Below are 14,840 nucleotides of genomic sequence, written 5' to 3' on the forward strand. Positions count from 1 at the left end.
CTTCAGTTCGTGAACCATGTGATTTTGCCGCAGTGGAGCAGAGAAAAGACGTGGGAGTGAATGGGAGGACAGCACTGTCTGCCTTCCACCCTCTGTGAGTACCCAAGTCCTGCCAGGCTCCTGCAGCCTGTCTCTCTGCACAGACTGCGTTTCTCACAATTCGGCCTGCCTGTGACCGGTATGCGCTCCACTTCCTCTTAATACACAATTCCGACTTGCTTATTGGTTGAGGCTGTGCAGTCCGCAGGCCGTTCTTTTAGCTGTAGTCGATTGGATAATGCCAGACAGTTTGGAATGGGGAAAAGTGGATATGATGTTTATGTGTGGTGCTCTAGTGATGATTCCCGCGATGTCAACCTCTGTTGGTTCGGGTAGAACAGCTATATTGCCTGCTCTTGCAGAAGGTGGAAGGCACCGCAGGGTGAGCCTCGGATAGTGGGAGTGAGCAACGGTTGGACCTTACACGGAGCGTTGCGTTGCCGACTGATGTTAGTGAAGGTTATTTTGTTGCCCGCGCTCTTGGATCTCAGTTCAGATGTGGCAACCTTTCTAGGCCAGATTTATGTTGCATTTTAGAAGCATTCTAAAGTGCTAAAATATGTGTTCAGTAGGTTTAGTAGCCACACCTTAGGAATGGCCACCGCTTGGCACTCTTTCACAAATCTGGTGACATTGTGCAGGCACATCAGCGTGCATGCCTGATGAGTGGCACGCTACACTTCTACCCAACTTTCATAACAAACAATAAATAAATAAAAATGTATTTTCAGTAAGTATTGAACGTTCTCTTAAGCAATGTGTTGGACTTCTCCTGAAGTGCATCCCATACCGTGTTGTGCTTTGTGACCCAGATGACTCATTGAGGTCACCCTACACTTTGTTGGTGGAATTCTTTGTATAGCCACTATCCCTCTTGGGGAAACATCTGGGATCTGTTGTTGTGGGATCTTCCAGGTAGGGTGACTACTGTTGCAATGTCTCAAAGAACCTCAGGAATTGCAGATAAATAAATATTTTTTTCTGCTCTGGACAACAGCCTGATGGCATCTCTTTTTAAGGCTGATTTGCTCCAGCCATCCCTTAGATAATTCTTAGACAATATTAACAAAGTATTCTACGTTCTACTCTGCATGACATACACAGTGACAGAAACAACACAGAAGACATGCCAGAAGAACACTACACATCACACTTCTTTAATAATGAACACTAAACGCCTTAGATATAATATGTAGAATGGTAACTGTGCTGACAGTAAAGTAAGAGTAAAATGGACCTACAACAATACACTAAGGAACAAAGTACCCCCAAATGATTTGGGCATTTATTAACACAACCAAACTTGTCTACTTTGCTGAATACCACCTCCTCTATGTCACTACCAGCACTTCCAGGTCATGACTTTCAGTAGGCTCAATTAATGATATTATTCAAATCAATATTTTCATCAGCACCAACTAAGCATATCTCATCTTTCATATCCGTATCCCTTCTGGCTAACATGCTCATGTGCCAAATGTGTTTATCACTGAGTTTGGCTGAATTACAATAAATCACTTTCAATGGAACTTAAAATGTACTTTCTTACCTCACTTAGCTTTTCGTTTACGAACCATATCCCTCACTCCCAATTGCACTGCTTTTGCTGCTGATCTATCGCCATGAAATATATTGTGTTACATTTGTGCCACCTTAATATTATCTTGAACCACCTCCAAAGGCCAATTCGCTAAGCGAGTGCAGTTTAACCAATCTTGACGATTTTTAGATTATGGAATTCTTACACTCAATGGTAAATGAACTGCTACCCGTACGTGTGGGGATTGTGCGATACATCCAAACCATTATTAGGTTTTTACTTGCACAGTGCTTGTTCAGTGCTTGTGAAGTCTTATGTTACTTAAAAAAAAAAAAAAAAAAAAAAAAAAAAAAAAAAAAACTTTAAAGGGACTGAAGGGGCCCCTACTTCACCGCTTACTTACTTGAACTTCCTGTTTGTGCATTCAAATTTTGCTCCAAAATTGCTTGAATTGGCGTGCCTTTTTTTTAACTAGTCACTTCCTGCTCTACTGCTCTGCTTTTTGTTCTGCTTTTACCGTCGCATGGAGTGTACCCAAAGTACACCTCATGGTTCTTGGTAATTGGTTACTTATTAGTGTTTGTTTGCAAAAAGATTAACCGAAGCCAAGTCAATTCATGCTGAAATGCATTTCTGATGAATAACAGTTGTTAAAATGATTTGTGTGTTCGTTTCCTAAATCACCACTTATTCATTTTTAAAGAAAATTATTTTTTATAATTGGGCGATGTTTTATTTTGAATGGTTATTTTCTCAGTAACAGGCAGTCACAAGTGCAGTTATCTAGCAGGCACTGCGGTAATTATTTGAATGGTACAGAGGGGTGCAGTGGCACTTTACTAACTACACATTACTATAATAAAATACAATGGAATATTAAATAAGGTACAAGTTGCAAGTTTAGAACCCTGGGTTATTGATTCGACATACATCATAACATAAACAACTATTAACTGTTTATCTCATTTAAAACAAGCATTATAACCTTTATCTACTAATTATAATCCTGTTAGTAAAATAGAATGACAAAGAGAATACAAAGGAGAAACCTATTGGCTTTGCCATTGCTTATTTATTTTGATGACCCTTTCGAATCTTTCACTGTCCGGAAGAGTTACCACTACACTTCCCTCGCCTCACCCCCCACTTCCACTCCATTTATTTTTACTTTATGAAACCGTCCGCTGACCTCCATTCCTTCCTGTGTGTTTTTGGAGTCTCTTTCTTCAATGGGGGAGAAGGTCTCTTGAACCTTCTCCTTTTATCCTTGTTTTCTTTCTCTCTTTTTTGTTTAATTACTTGTTTGTCAAGGATCCGGTTGGATTTGGGGAAGCACGGATGTTTACACATTGTTTTAAGACTGGTATCAACAGTGATGTGTTTGAATCATATTTTTTTAATGCTATTATAGTTTCATTTATTTGTGAGATGAAACAATGACCTGGAATGTGTTTTGGTTTGGCAAAACCGAAATGAATTTGCGAGCAGGGAAGGCAACATGAAAGAGCAGTGCCACGTTCTGTGCAGGTGCAGAAGTGCAAAATGAGTTTGGGCAATTGGTACAAAGCAAAATTGCACTGTCTGGAGCAATCCATTAATTTATGAACGTATTTACCGAATGTATGGATGCTCGGAGTGGTGGTTCACCAGATGTTTCATGTTTCTGTGCAGAACCCCAAACCTGTAGATGCACCAAGAAGGCCACCAAAAGAGTGAGCACGAGTCAGAGACCATCTGCACAGTAACTGAGTGGCATGTGCACCACTGCCTGGTGCATCTGTACTCAGCTTTCTCTAACACGTATAAATTGATCTCTTCATCCCCATCCTGATGGAACTCCACTGGCTCCCCTTTTCGGCCTGCACTATCTTCAGAACCACCTACAACATTTACAAAAATATCACTCTCAGGACCTCCACTTATCATGCTCCCCATCTCTGGTGGTTCTCTCCTCACCCGCAGCCAGGGCACCATTAGACTGTGGTCTAAAAAGTGTAAAAAAGAAATACCAAGGCAGTAGGCCATTTATATTCATGCACCCAGGATCTGTTGCAACATCTTTAAGTACTTCAGGACTGCCTAAGGGCTGTTTGAATTTAGGTGAGTTGAAAACTGATCTCTTAAGAGGACACTACATCACAATGCATTACCTCTCAACAAACCAACTACTTCTCCTGACTTTATGCTTGTCTTTGACCCTGTACAGCTCTCCACTGCATTTTTGCTAGGTTTGCACTATAGACATACAATATACCTATATACATGTGATCACTTCAGGCGTTCATCAGTGAGTGCTTGTGCTGCAGACCATTTAATGGGTGCACAGCCCTCCTCTTTGCTTGTATGCCCATATGTTCTTTCCTGTTATTGCCTATCAGATAATAGTGTCTTAACAGGCAGGTGTTTAGAGCAGAGCGGCGGGCACCCAAAGATATCCAGGTGGAAACATTATAAATCTTCTAGAGTCTACACTTTGCAGACTTAAGGTTCATATTGCTTTATTTGTAGTAAATCAGAACAACTGGCAATATGACAAAGGTGAACCACACTGGGAACTGGTGGACTGTTTTTTGAAGCAACAGTTGGAGAGCAGTGCTAAAAGTATGACAAGGTGTGAAATTCCAGATAGAAATCCACTTAAACTGGCCTCGGTCTGAATATCTGCATTATGGGAAGTTGATAACAGAAATTTGACTTCACCAAGTTTCTTTCCATCACAATTTATCTATATACCACAACATTGGTCTTAATTGTACTTTTCAGTCATACGTTGCTAAATAAATTTCATATACATTTTGTATTTCATAGGTCCTTCTGCAGAGACTTCCAGAAAATCAAGGAATGTAAAACTATGCCATATGTTAAAAACAGGGTGGACAAACAAATAATTCCCTTTTCCTTCCATGCCTGTCCTTTATACAACTACACAGGAGTTCAACAGACTGTTGCCTTGCAAGAGGGACAGCTAAGGAAGTTTGAAACAAACTGAATGTTACATCCGACAGGCCACAAGTGGCTGAATCTGTTAAGCTGATCACATGTACTGGAGAGGCCAAAACACTAACGTTTAGCCTAACTGAAACGGGGGGAACACAGCAACATAATGGATTCCACTGCACACTTGAGGCAGTCTAAAGCCAGTGACATACATACATTGATGATTTTGAGATTAACACGTTATCATGAATTCTGTTTTTGATGCAGTGGGGTAGAATAGGTGCAAACTGACTTTCCAGCTGCCAGCACTTTCAGTTCTCCCAGCAAACAGAAGTATTCTCAGCATGAGGGTGTAAACATTTAAAATCAGACTCCCTTGATCAGATCAACCTGTGACTAATTTACAAAACTGAATATGTGTACAAAGAAGAAAATACATTATGGAGGAAATACTACCAGGAGAGATACAACTTTAGATTGGTTCTCTTATACTTTCACGGTCTTTTATTAAGTGCTTCCACATTTGTGATTTTGTTGGAAATAATTTTAATAACAGCATGTAATATCTGCATAGTGGCCTCTTTGAGTCTGTCTCGTCTTCTCTCTTTTAAAATCAGAGTAGTCACCAAATCTTTAAAGCATGGTTTGTAGCATTTGCCCCTTTTAAAGACCTGGGAGCCCTAATAGTATAGTTTGCTGCCCGCCTATTATCTTATTCAATTCTTTCAAGACCACCAATCTAAAAAATCGTAGGATTGTGTTTTTCTTTTTTTTTTTTGCTGCAATAAAGATTTGTTTGTTGGAGAAGTTCTGGCATGCTCTTACCTCAAATTCCTGGAAGAAGACTTGGCTGGCATTTGCAGCCTTCATCTCATAGACCTGCTTGAAGTTCTGAACTGTGATAGATCGGTGAACATTTCTGTAAAATCAAAACACACACTTTCATGGCAGTAGCCAATGATCACTGAAAAGATCCAAACCCAGGGAGAAAAATAATACTTATCATTTAGGTTATTTTCCTTATTTCTACTAGTTTTTACATGTTTATTTTAAAGACTGTTTATGAACTTTACCTCCCAGACTATTATTACCCCTTATGTTAGGATCCATGTCCCAAGATAGTGTCTGTCCACAGGTACCTCACTATTCCCAATATGTGACATGTACATGCAATTTGGGAGGACACGCTTCTTGCATTAGGAAATAATTTCCACCCTCACTGGGCATAATGTTCTAGTAGCACTGTTGCACGGTACAGCAGCTATTCTAGATAATTGTAACACTGCTCTAATATTACTGACCATCACCTTTAAATGCTGTATTAAACATGCGAGAATTAAGCATCTAGACATCTTGCGTGGTAAGCACATCTGGCCATAGTTGCAAACTTTTACGATATCACTCCTTGTGTTCCCAAATACTAAAGCAAATCTTAACTGTTTCTGCATAACCTAATCATTGAAGTAAATGCCTGACCCTATTTCAAAACAATGTCATGCCACATAACAAGGTGAAAATGTATTTGTTTTGGCATTGCGTTAAATTAGCAATCTCCCCAAAAGCATGAGTTATTCAAAAGGAGCCACTGTGATCGAAAAAAACACCTCCACTCACCTCAAACTATAGGTTGTCATCTCTTGTGTTGGGTTATTTTTCTTCAATCTGAAATAATAATGAAACATTTAGACTGTATGAGCAGAAATTCAGTAACAAGATTGAATCTAAAGAATCCTGTAAAAGATATACCAAGCAACAGTGGTAATGTGTTCATATGCAGTGGGTCAGATTGATGTGTTCTCATGTTGGAGCGAAGGGCCCGTTTGAAGTTGCATGGTAACGGACAATCCTCCAGTTTCTGGAATCCACCACTGAAATGACTTTCGTTCACCATAGAAACTGAATGCTAAAGGAAGTTCTACTTATGAATTTCCTGTTTGATTAAGCTCTTTTTCCAGAAACTGGAGGATTTCCCACTATCACCCAATTGAGGCCAAAAACTTTATAATGGAGACAAAGGTATGAATTGTCCCAAGAAATATTTTTGCGAACAAATTATTTTTACAACGAATTGTAGTACTTTTTAAGAGTTGTCCTGCAAATCATCTGAGCCCTCATCATTTGAATGACCTACTTCTTTGTTTTTCTATCAGTAGTTTAATTTGATGAAAATGGTTTGCAGATTCCTGTTGAGTATTCACTAAATGACTAGTCCCGGACTCCCTGAATGGCACAAAGGACACTGTATTTTTCTTTCGTGCATCTGATGAGAGCTAGTGGAATGCTTTCAAAGGTAGTTACTTTTAATAGTCCTATTGCTGCAGATTTGGACACATTCTTTCCACTTGGCTTTACCCATCTCAACTCAGGAAAGTGATTCTTTGGGAGCCCAGTGTATACAAGGCTACAATGGGCCATCACAAGGGAGTACAAAGAACTGGTTGGATTCTGCGGAGTATGAAGAGCTGCAGATTCTGCCTGCTTCTGCAAAAATGGTAGCACTGCATATACAAAGGCTTTGCCTCGTTTGCAGGAGGACATACCACCTTGGAAATAATGAAATGGCTTTTCACATTGAGTGACCACGGAAGATGCCCCCATCCAATGTGTATTGTGGAAGGGGTAACACTAGCATCTGCTGCCCCCTTGACAATATGGAACAGCCTCAGGGCTTCTATGCTCCAGACAATTTTGGTATAACGTTTTCAAAAGCACCTGCTGCATATTTGAGGTAGATTGTGTTCTGGGCAAGTTTGATTAGTCAACATTTGTTATACTTTTCCTTTGTAAATTGGATGTCTTCTTCAAATTGTGGTTATTCCAGTTTGTGGAATTCTAACTAAGTTTTTAAAAATGCTGGGGTTTTCAATAAATAGTTCTGTGTAATTTGAAACTAAGTACAACGCATTTCATATATATATTTCAAAATAGATTAATGAGTAAATATAGCTTATTTTATTTAATTTTTGGCTTTGCAAATAAAGTTATTTTTTGACAAAGCACTATTGGTTATTAGCATGAATATTAAACTAATGTAATTGACTAGTATAGTTTACAAATTATATCTGGACAATGAAGTGGATCAAAAATATACATTTTACCTGAAATAATGAGATTGAGGAGGAGTTTTATTTACCTCGCTCAACCTAGTAATCATGTCCTTAAATGTACCCATTTATTGATTATATGAACTTCTTTATTGTATTACAATACTATCACAGCAGCTTCAAGTAGTTAGAAGTGCTCTGTATTTGAACAAATGGTGAAATGCAAATGCTGCAGATAACTTTACCTCCTTAACCGGGATCGTCGCCAATAGACCAGGACAACAAATACCATGCTTGTCAGCAGGATACCACCGACAACTCCAGCCACAACTGGAATGGGGATAGGATTGGAATTTCCATCGCTTGGAGGGGCTGTGGGTACAAGTACAGGCGATCAGTATCTCACTGCTTCAGCTGGAATTGAATTTCTAGCAAACGAGTCTAAAGACTTACTGAAAGCCAATTCAGTCACAGCCTATTAACAATGACATTTACAGAAAAGACGAGTATTACACAGAACAAAAAGCATTTATTACTATTATTCAAAGGATGTACGCATTGTATCTTAGCTGGAGTGACATGTCTGCCCTTTGCTACAGTTTCACTTCCAACTCGGACGACAAGCAAGACACTTCAGTGGACCTGACCTCGTACTGCAATACGGTGGTAAAACAAGAAAACAACCATGCTAAAATGGACTAATAATAAACCAATAAAATGGTGTGCTACTGTTTCTTAAGATGGAGTCTAGATAAAGTCTAATTTCGCCAGGATGTCAGGTGTACCAGTCTCTTCAATCTCTCTTGGTGGCAACAGGGGTTACTAAACACACTTTAAGGGACCAATACTACCTCAAAACTGGTGGTTCACTTTGAAAACTGGTACCATAGCCTCTCTGAGACAGATCTGCCTGCCACAGGGACACAGACTCACGTGTCACTACTGACTAGTACAGTGGACTTTAAGAATGGAGGTCAAGCAGCAGTATCGGGTCACTAACAAGAACAGTCCTACAATGTATCCATCATGTCCTTGCCCCATAAACCAGATGTGAAAGATATTTCTCAAGCACTATAAAAGGTAGCTTGGATAAGGAGCAGACGCTCCCTCTGATAGTTGTTCTCTAGGTAGGCCTTAGTCAGCTGTTCCTTGCGGGCCTGGGATGCTAATTTCCATGGAAGCCACTGCATATCTGCTTCTTCTCTGTTGGACGCAACAGCTGGGCCTTTTTCTCTAGATGTTTTTTTTCCAGAGCCTCATGAGGTACAGAAGATCTAAGCCAAGGTCTGGTTGAATTTTCTCGACTGAGATGGTGCTTCAGTGTAACACCTAAGCAAATAGAAAGTACTGCCTGTGCACGGTCGGTATTGTATGTATGTGTATTTCTATGTATATGGGCATTTATATAGCGCGTTCCGGCCTTAGCATCGAAGCGCTCAAGGACATAAATAATGAGAGGACGACTGAAGCCAGTAGCCCTACCGTGGAAACAACCAAGTTTTCACCCTCTTCCTAAATATCAAGAAATTATGTTCTTTCCTGATGTATAGCGGTAGACCATTCCAATACCTGGCAGCCGCCACTGTGAACGCTTTGTCTCCCCACCTGACTCTACGCGTTCTACAGACCTGGATCAGGTAAGACTTGTCCGATCTTTGGACACGTCCTGGACGATACCACCTGAGTCTATCAACCAGGTATTCAGCACCGTCCCCATATAGTGCTTTAAAGGTAAGGCAGAGAGATTTAAAAATAATCCTCTTGCCCACCGGGAGCCAGTGAAGACACTTTAGGCTATGGGAAGCCGACGCTAAACGTGGGAGTGCCAAAATCATATGAGCTGCATTATTCTGAATTAGTTGCAATTTCCTCAAAGTGCTCTAATCAATATCCAACAACAGCGAGTTGCAGTAATCCAATCTGGACATGATCAATGCTAACATAACCATGACACTTTCCTCCTGCTTCAGGAACGGTAAGATTTTTCTCAGGATTTTTAGTGCCCAATAGCTAGACTTGACTAAGGCACTAACCTGAGGTTTAAAACTTAATGAGTCATCAAAGATCACTCCTAAATTTCTAGTAGCCCCGCATGGGACCGGTAATTGCCCACATTCATCCGGCCACCATCGCGGACTCCACAGTTCCTTACTGCAACCATATAAGACAATCTCCGTTTAGTTAGTATTAAGCTTAAGCCAATTCGGTCTCATCCACCGATTAACATCCTGCATGCAACTATTAAATTGCTCTGCCACTTCCTCCCAGTTGCTCCTAGACACTGGAATGATAAGCTGAGTGTCATCTGCATAAGAGGATGGGATGAAACCATATGATCGGATAAGTCTTACCAGGGGGGCCACATAGACATTAAAAAGCGTTGGACTCAACGCCCGGCCTTGGGGTACACCACATGGCAGATGAAAAGCTGGTGCTTTAAAGCCCCCCCAGCTTACAATGTTAGATCTATCACTTAAGAAGGACTCCAGGATTTTAAGAGCTGAATGTCTTATTCCAGCATGATGAAGGCGAGAGACCAAGATCGCAGGCAAAATGCTATCAAATGCCGCGGACAGATCTCATAGTACAAGAACAGCGCCTTGCCCCTCCGTCCAGTAGTTTCCGGTTGGAGTCCGATGTCGTAAGTAGCGCTGATTCCATGGTATGAGCCCTTCTAAACACATGTTGAGACTGATCAAAGCCTCCAGCCTGGTTAAGAAACATGGACAGTTCATAATTAATGTGTTTTTCAAATATCTTAGCCAATGTCGGTAGCAAGGAAATAGGTTGCAGGTTGTTAAATAAAAGGCAGTTTGATCGGACTTCTTTTTAAGGGGAATAACAGTGGCCTGCTTCCATGTAGAGGGGTAGACCCCTGAGGATAGAACATCCTGAAAAATGGTATCTAATTTCGGAGCAACAGAGTCTAAAATCATCTGCAAAATGCCGGGTGGACAGGGATCCATAGGTGAACCCGATTTAATCCCCATAAGGAATTCTTTAATCCTTTCCGGCAACAACGGAGGGAAGCATGTAAGCAGGGGAGTATCCTGATTAGGAGGGTCCAGAGGGGCTATCCAAGGATCCACCGAGGGGAAATCTGCATGTATTTGCCGAATTTTGGTTTAAAAAAAACTCCGCAATTTGATTACAAGTTGCCTGAGAATTCGGTGAAGTGGTAGGTGGAACAGGAGGCGTGATTAGCGAGCGAACTACCTTAAATAGTTCTTTAGGCGCATTAGATGCATTCTTAATTTTAGTAGAAAAAAAAGGCTGATTTCACCTCAAAACAAGCTGCCTTGTACTTTTTTGAAACAACTCTTAATTTCTCCTTCTCTGTCTCATTAGGATATAACTTCCATAGTCTTTCTTGTTGACGGTACTTCCTCTGAAGCACCTTCAAATCACTTTTAAACCAGGGCCAACTAGTTTTCTTAGGCCTGCCCTCCTGCTTTAATATCGCCAGGCCAATTTATCCATGGCAAGGGCCAAACCTAAATTAAAAACCTCCAGAGCAGGCAAATGAGGATTCCCCGCTGGTATTAATCCAGAATTAGGGTATAGTACATAGTCTCAAAAGCTATCGCATAACAGGACAACCCTACAACATACACTTAGGAGGAGCTTAAGAACTCCAGTTATGGAAGACAGAACAGATTATAATGAGGAAGTTAGTACATAACTCTCCTATGAGTAATGATCAGAACAATGTTCTTCCCCAGTTATAAATCGGTTGTCTCCAAAGATCAGTGCCAATATAGCCTAGGGAGGGAGCAGTAGACACCCTCTGCTACGCAGGGAGATAATCTGGGTACACCCCAGAGTAGCAGTGAAGTGCTGTGTGAGTAGCAAACAAAAACAAGTGCTTCTCCTCCAGTGTGCTCAAGATATTAAAGCCAGACTAAGAAGCACAGAGGTGTGCTTGCAAAACTCTTTGCACAATTGTAAACTTGAGTCTATTTGCAGGAGCTTAGCATTTTGAGCTGTCTTCCATGGATGGTACAACAAGCAGAAGTGCAGACTCATATTGCAGCAGAAATGCAAATACTATGCCATCAAATTTGCAAATGAATGAAGTACGTGGTAAACAGCAAGGTTAAATGTATGCTTGCCCAGTGATTTCATTGGCTACCATGCTGAACTCCAGTCAGGGCTGTGTGACTCCACCATTTGATGTGGCAGTGCATGTGCCTCCTAGACTCTGGTATGAAGACAAGTCTGCCTCTACCTCGTGACTGCCAGTTTTTCCCAAATATCCCACAATGTGCACATGCCTTCTACAAGATGTCTTGAAGTAACTAAGGAGTTTTCCTTACTGTAAAAACAGCCTTATATTTTTTCAAAATGAATAAAACTACTTGTTAATTATATTCAATGGAAATCATACATCTGATAGCTGAACTAAGTGTTCCATACACTCTCCAAAATTAAGCCTGGACCGTTTGACCTCACTGACCTCAGAAAGCCAAAGCTCTTGGAACTAAAGTGAGCTTCCAGTAATACCAGGCTCCTGTGCTTCAAATGAGACCAGCAATACATGTCTATCAATGTCAAACATTTTCACAGAATACTTTTCTCCATTTATTGAGCTACAAGTTATGTTCATAAAGTGCAATCCATATCCATTTGATTTAAAAAAACATAAAGATTCAATTTGTTTCATAATATTAATTATTCATGTAGCGTAATCAACAAAATACAATTGGCACTCAATGTGTAAGTCAAGAGGATTATTAATATCCTATTCAAAGGGACTAATTTTATCCTGCTTCAGCGGGTGCATGAATGCTTGGAATCTGTATTCAAAATTGTAACCCAAGGGTGTGAAGCAGCTCTGTAAAGCTGGTACTTTACAGGGTAAATTTGTCTTATCACTTCACAAGTACAAAGACATGCAGGAGTATAGAAAACAAAAGGAGAAGTGGATGTGATAGGCAGGTTGAATTACAAATTAAAAAACAATCATTTTAATGGGCCGAATGTACTAGTGGGAAGAGATGGTGGTTCCCCCTTAAAGTTACAATAAGAAATCACTCTTCACAATAAAAATTAAAAACATAGGTGTATCTGCCGGCAAGCAAGAGTGGAATATGTAAATAAAGTACAGAGAAATCTCTAACAAATACAGGGTAGGAATATCATAGGAAACCACTGGAAAATCTGGAAATCATGCAGGAGTGCATCAACTCCCCCAGTGCTGCCGTTTACGTATTATTACAGGCAGAAACAAGGGAATGGCCTTTAGAGAAAGCAATGGCTTGACCCACTTCCTTCAGCATTTTCAACTTGGCGGACTACACACCTTATAATCTCACTGGAGTGAGTGATCTTGGAGTGAGTGATCCTTTTGCAAACAGGTGCTGAGCAGAGTTGAACCATGCAAGAAGTACAATGCACTAGAGGCAGAACTGATCCTTGAAGCCAGCCAACCTGCATCTCACAGAGAATTCTAGATTGAAATCACAGGAGCAGAATCCAATATCTGCAAGGGTAGGCTTGCAGGAGAAGGAATCCTGCAACTCTTACATCAACCAATGGTGGGTTATGGGTGTATCAGCAGTAGGGTACGAGTCCCTGAACTCGTTTTTTAACCTTGCTTCCCTGTACACTGACTGGAAAAAGAAAATGTAGAAAATCGGCATGCAGGAATGGACAGTAGGTTATAGGAAGAAATAAGGTGTGAATTGATGTAGAAGCAGAGCAGGCCACCAGAGTTAAGGAAGGTTATTGGTCTAAAGACTGAGGTTTAGAAGGGCTAGTACCCAAGGTTTGAGAGTTTCCCCACTGAGGGCAATTTCCCTCCTATAGTCCCACGAGTAAGGCCACTTTCCTCATATTTGGCCCACACCCTGCCCCTCCCCTCCCACACCTTTCTAAAAGTCCACATATTCATATCTACTGCCTAAAGGTTTATCTCTACTCCCAAATGGAGTTCCCACATAACCTATCACTAAAACATGCATGTATACTCAATATTTTATTGAACCTTAAAAAAAAGTTGCTGCTTCCGACTGACTTAACCATTTGTTAATATCCACCGTCAACAAAATCTTATAAAGTCAGTATTACACTAAACACGGGTATGTTGCACAAGTTGCTTTGAAACAGAGTGAAGAGGAAGAATTGAGTCAGATAATTTAGTGTATCGTACTTGTCAGTCTCATGGATAATCTTTTAAAAGCAAGAACATCAGTGCTAGATTAATAAATAAAGCTCCTAAATCAAACCCAAGTAGAACAAGTTTCTAACAAATACCTGAGAATGCGGAGAATGACACAGCAGGATCCAGAGTATTGTATCTTGTAAAGGCAGCGACGCTGAACCTGAAGTAGATCAAAGACACCCAAACACTATGTTATAATCTCCATCACTCCAGATCCATGAGAATGTTTGAAAAAACTGTTTGTATGAAGACATTTAGACATTTCATATACAAGTATTTTAGTTTTCATTATGTTAATGATCCAAACCCTGTCTTCATGGAAATGTGCTTATAAGGCTTCAGAGCACAGGACTGTTCTATAGGCTCCTTCTCTAAGCATGAGTGGTTTTAAGACAAAACTAAGCAACTCCATAGGATGTCACAGCATGGGCAGCTACATGTCCTTCTTATGGAAAAGAAGCCAAAAAGTCCACTTGCCAAGAGAGGTAAAAATATGCGTATTTGTAAGCTCTCATAATTATGGACAGCTTTTAATTCCTAAAGTTTGTGCACTCCCTCCCATGAGAATGAGGTGCTGGTCTAACTTCCCAGAAGCCTCATAGTTCACATAGGCTTTTATCATATTGACTTGAAGCGTACACCACAGGTATGTGTAATAGTTAACATCACAATATGTCTTCACCACTTTCTAAGTATCATCCCTTATGATTTGAGCCATATCCTTCTGCATCATGACTAACAGCACCACCTACTTTCATACTCTATCAATACTGTCATGTCTCAGTGCTTTGCATAACTATAACTTGGCCAATAAAATGGTGGCAAACGGCTCATAGACCAAAATCTTGTCCTTTGGTATTTCAATGAAAAACACGTATTTTAGCGGGGCCAGCCCTCCACTGTGGTGCTGGAGCATAGCACCCCTGCTGAAAGGAGGAAGCAGAAAAAGAAAATGATAGTAAAAGCATTTTTATTATCATTTTATTTTTTCGCTTAGATAGGGTGGGGCAAGGCCAGCATTCTCCGCGTCAGGGGGGTGGGAAGAAGGAGTGCTAAGTGCCAAACAAACTGACATGTGCATTTAGAACTCTCCATCTGGTTGTGTTTCACAGCCGGG

At 40.5% G+C, this 14,840-nt stretch overlaps 1 protein-coding gene across 5 annotated transcripts in view; it reads right to left on the reverse strand.

The window, feature by feature from the left end:
- The window catches only part of LOC138300066 (receptor-type tyrosine-protein phosphatase V-like), a 573,371-nt gene that overhangs the window by 109,060 nt on the left and 449,471 nt on the right, over positions 1-14,840 (reverse strand). For all 5 annotated transcript variants that reach the window (XM_069238934.1, XM_069238932.1, XM_069238933.1 and 2 more), the window contains 4 exons: positions 13,816-13,883; positions 7,806-7,932; positions 6,131-6,178; positions 5,342-5,435 (listed from right to left, as the gene is read on the reverse strand). In XM_069238934.1, coding sequence (XP_069095035.1) covers positions 5,342-5,435; positions 6,131-6,178; positions 7,806-7,932; positions 13,816-13,883 — 337 coding nt within the window. The remainder of the gene's footprint in view (positions 1-5,341; positions 5,436-6,130; positions 6,179-7,805; positions 7,933-13,815; positions 13,884-14,840) is intronic.

This window comes from Pleurodeles waltl, chromosome 6 (genome assembly GCF_031143425.1).
Source record: "Pleurodeles waltl isolate 20211129_DDA chromosome 6, aPleWal1.hap1.20221129, whole genome shotgun sequence".
Taxonomy (NCBI): Eukaryota; Metazoa; Chordata; class Amphibia; order Caudata; family Salamandridae; genus Pleurodeles; species Pleurodeles waltl.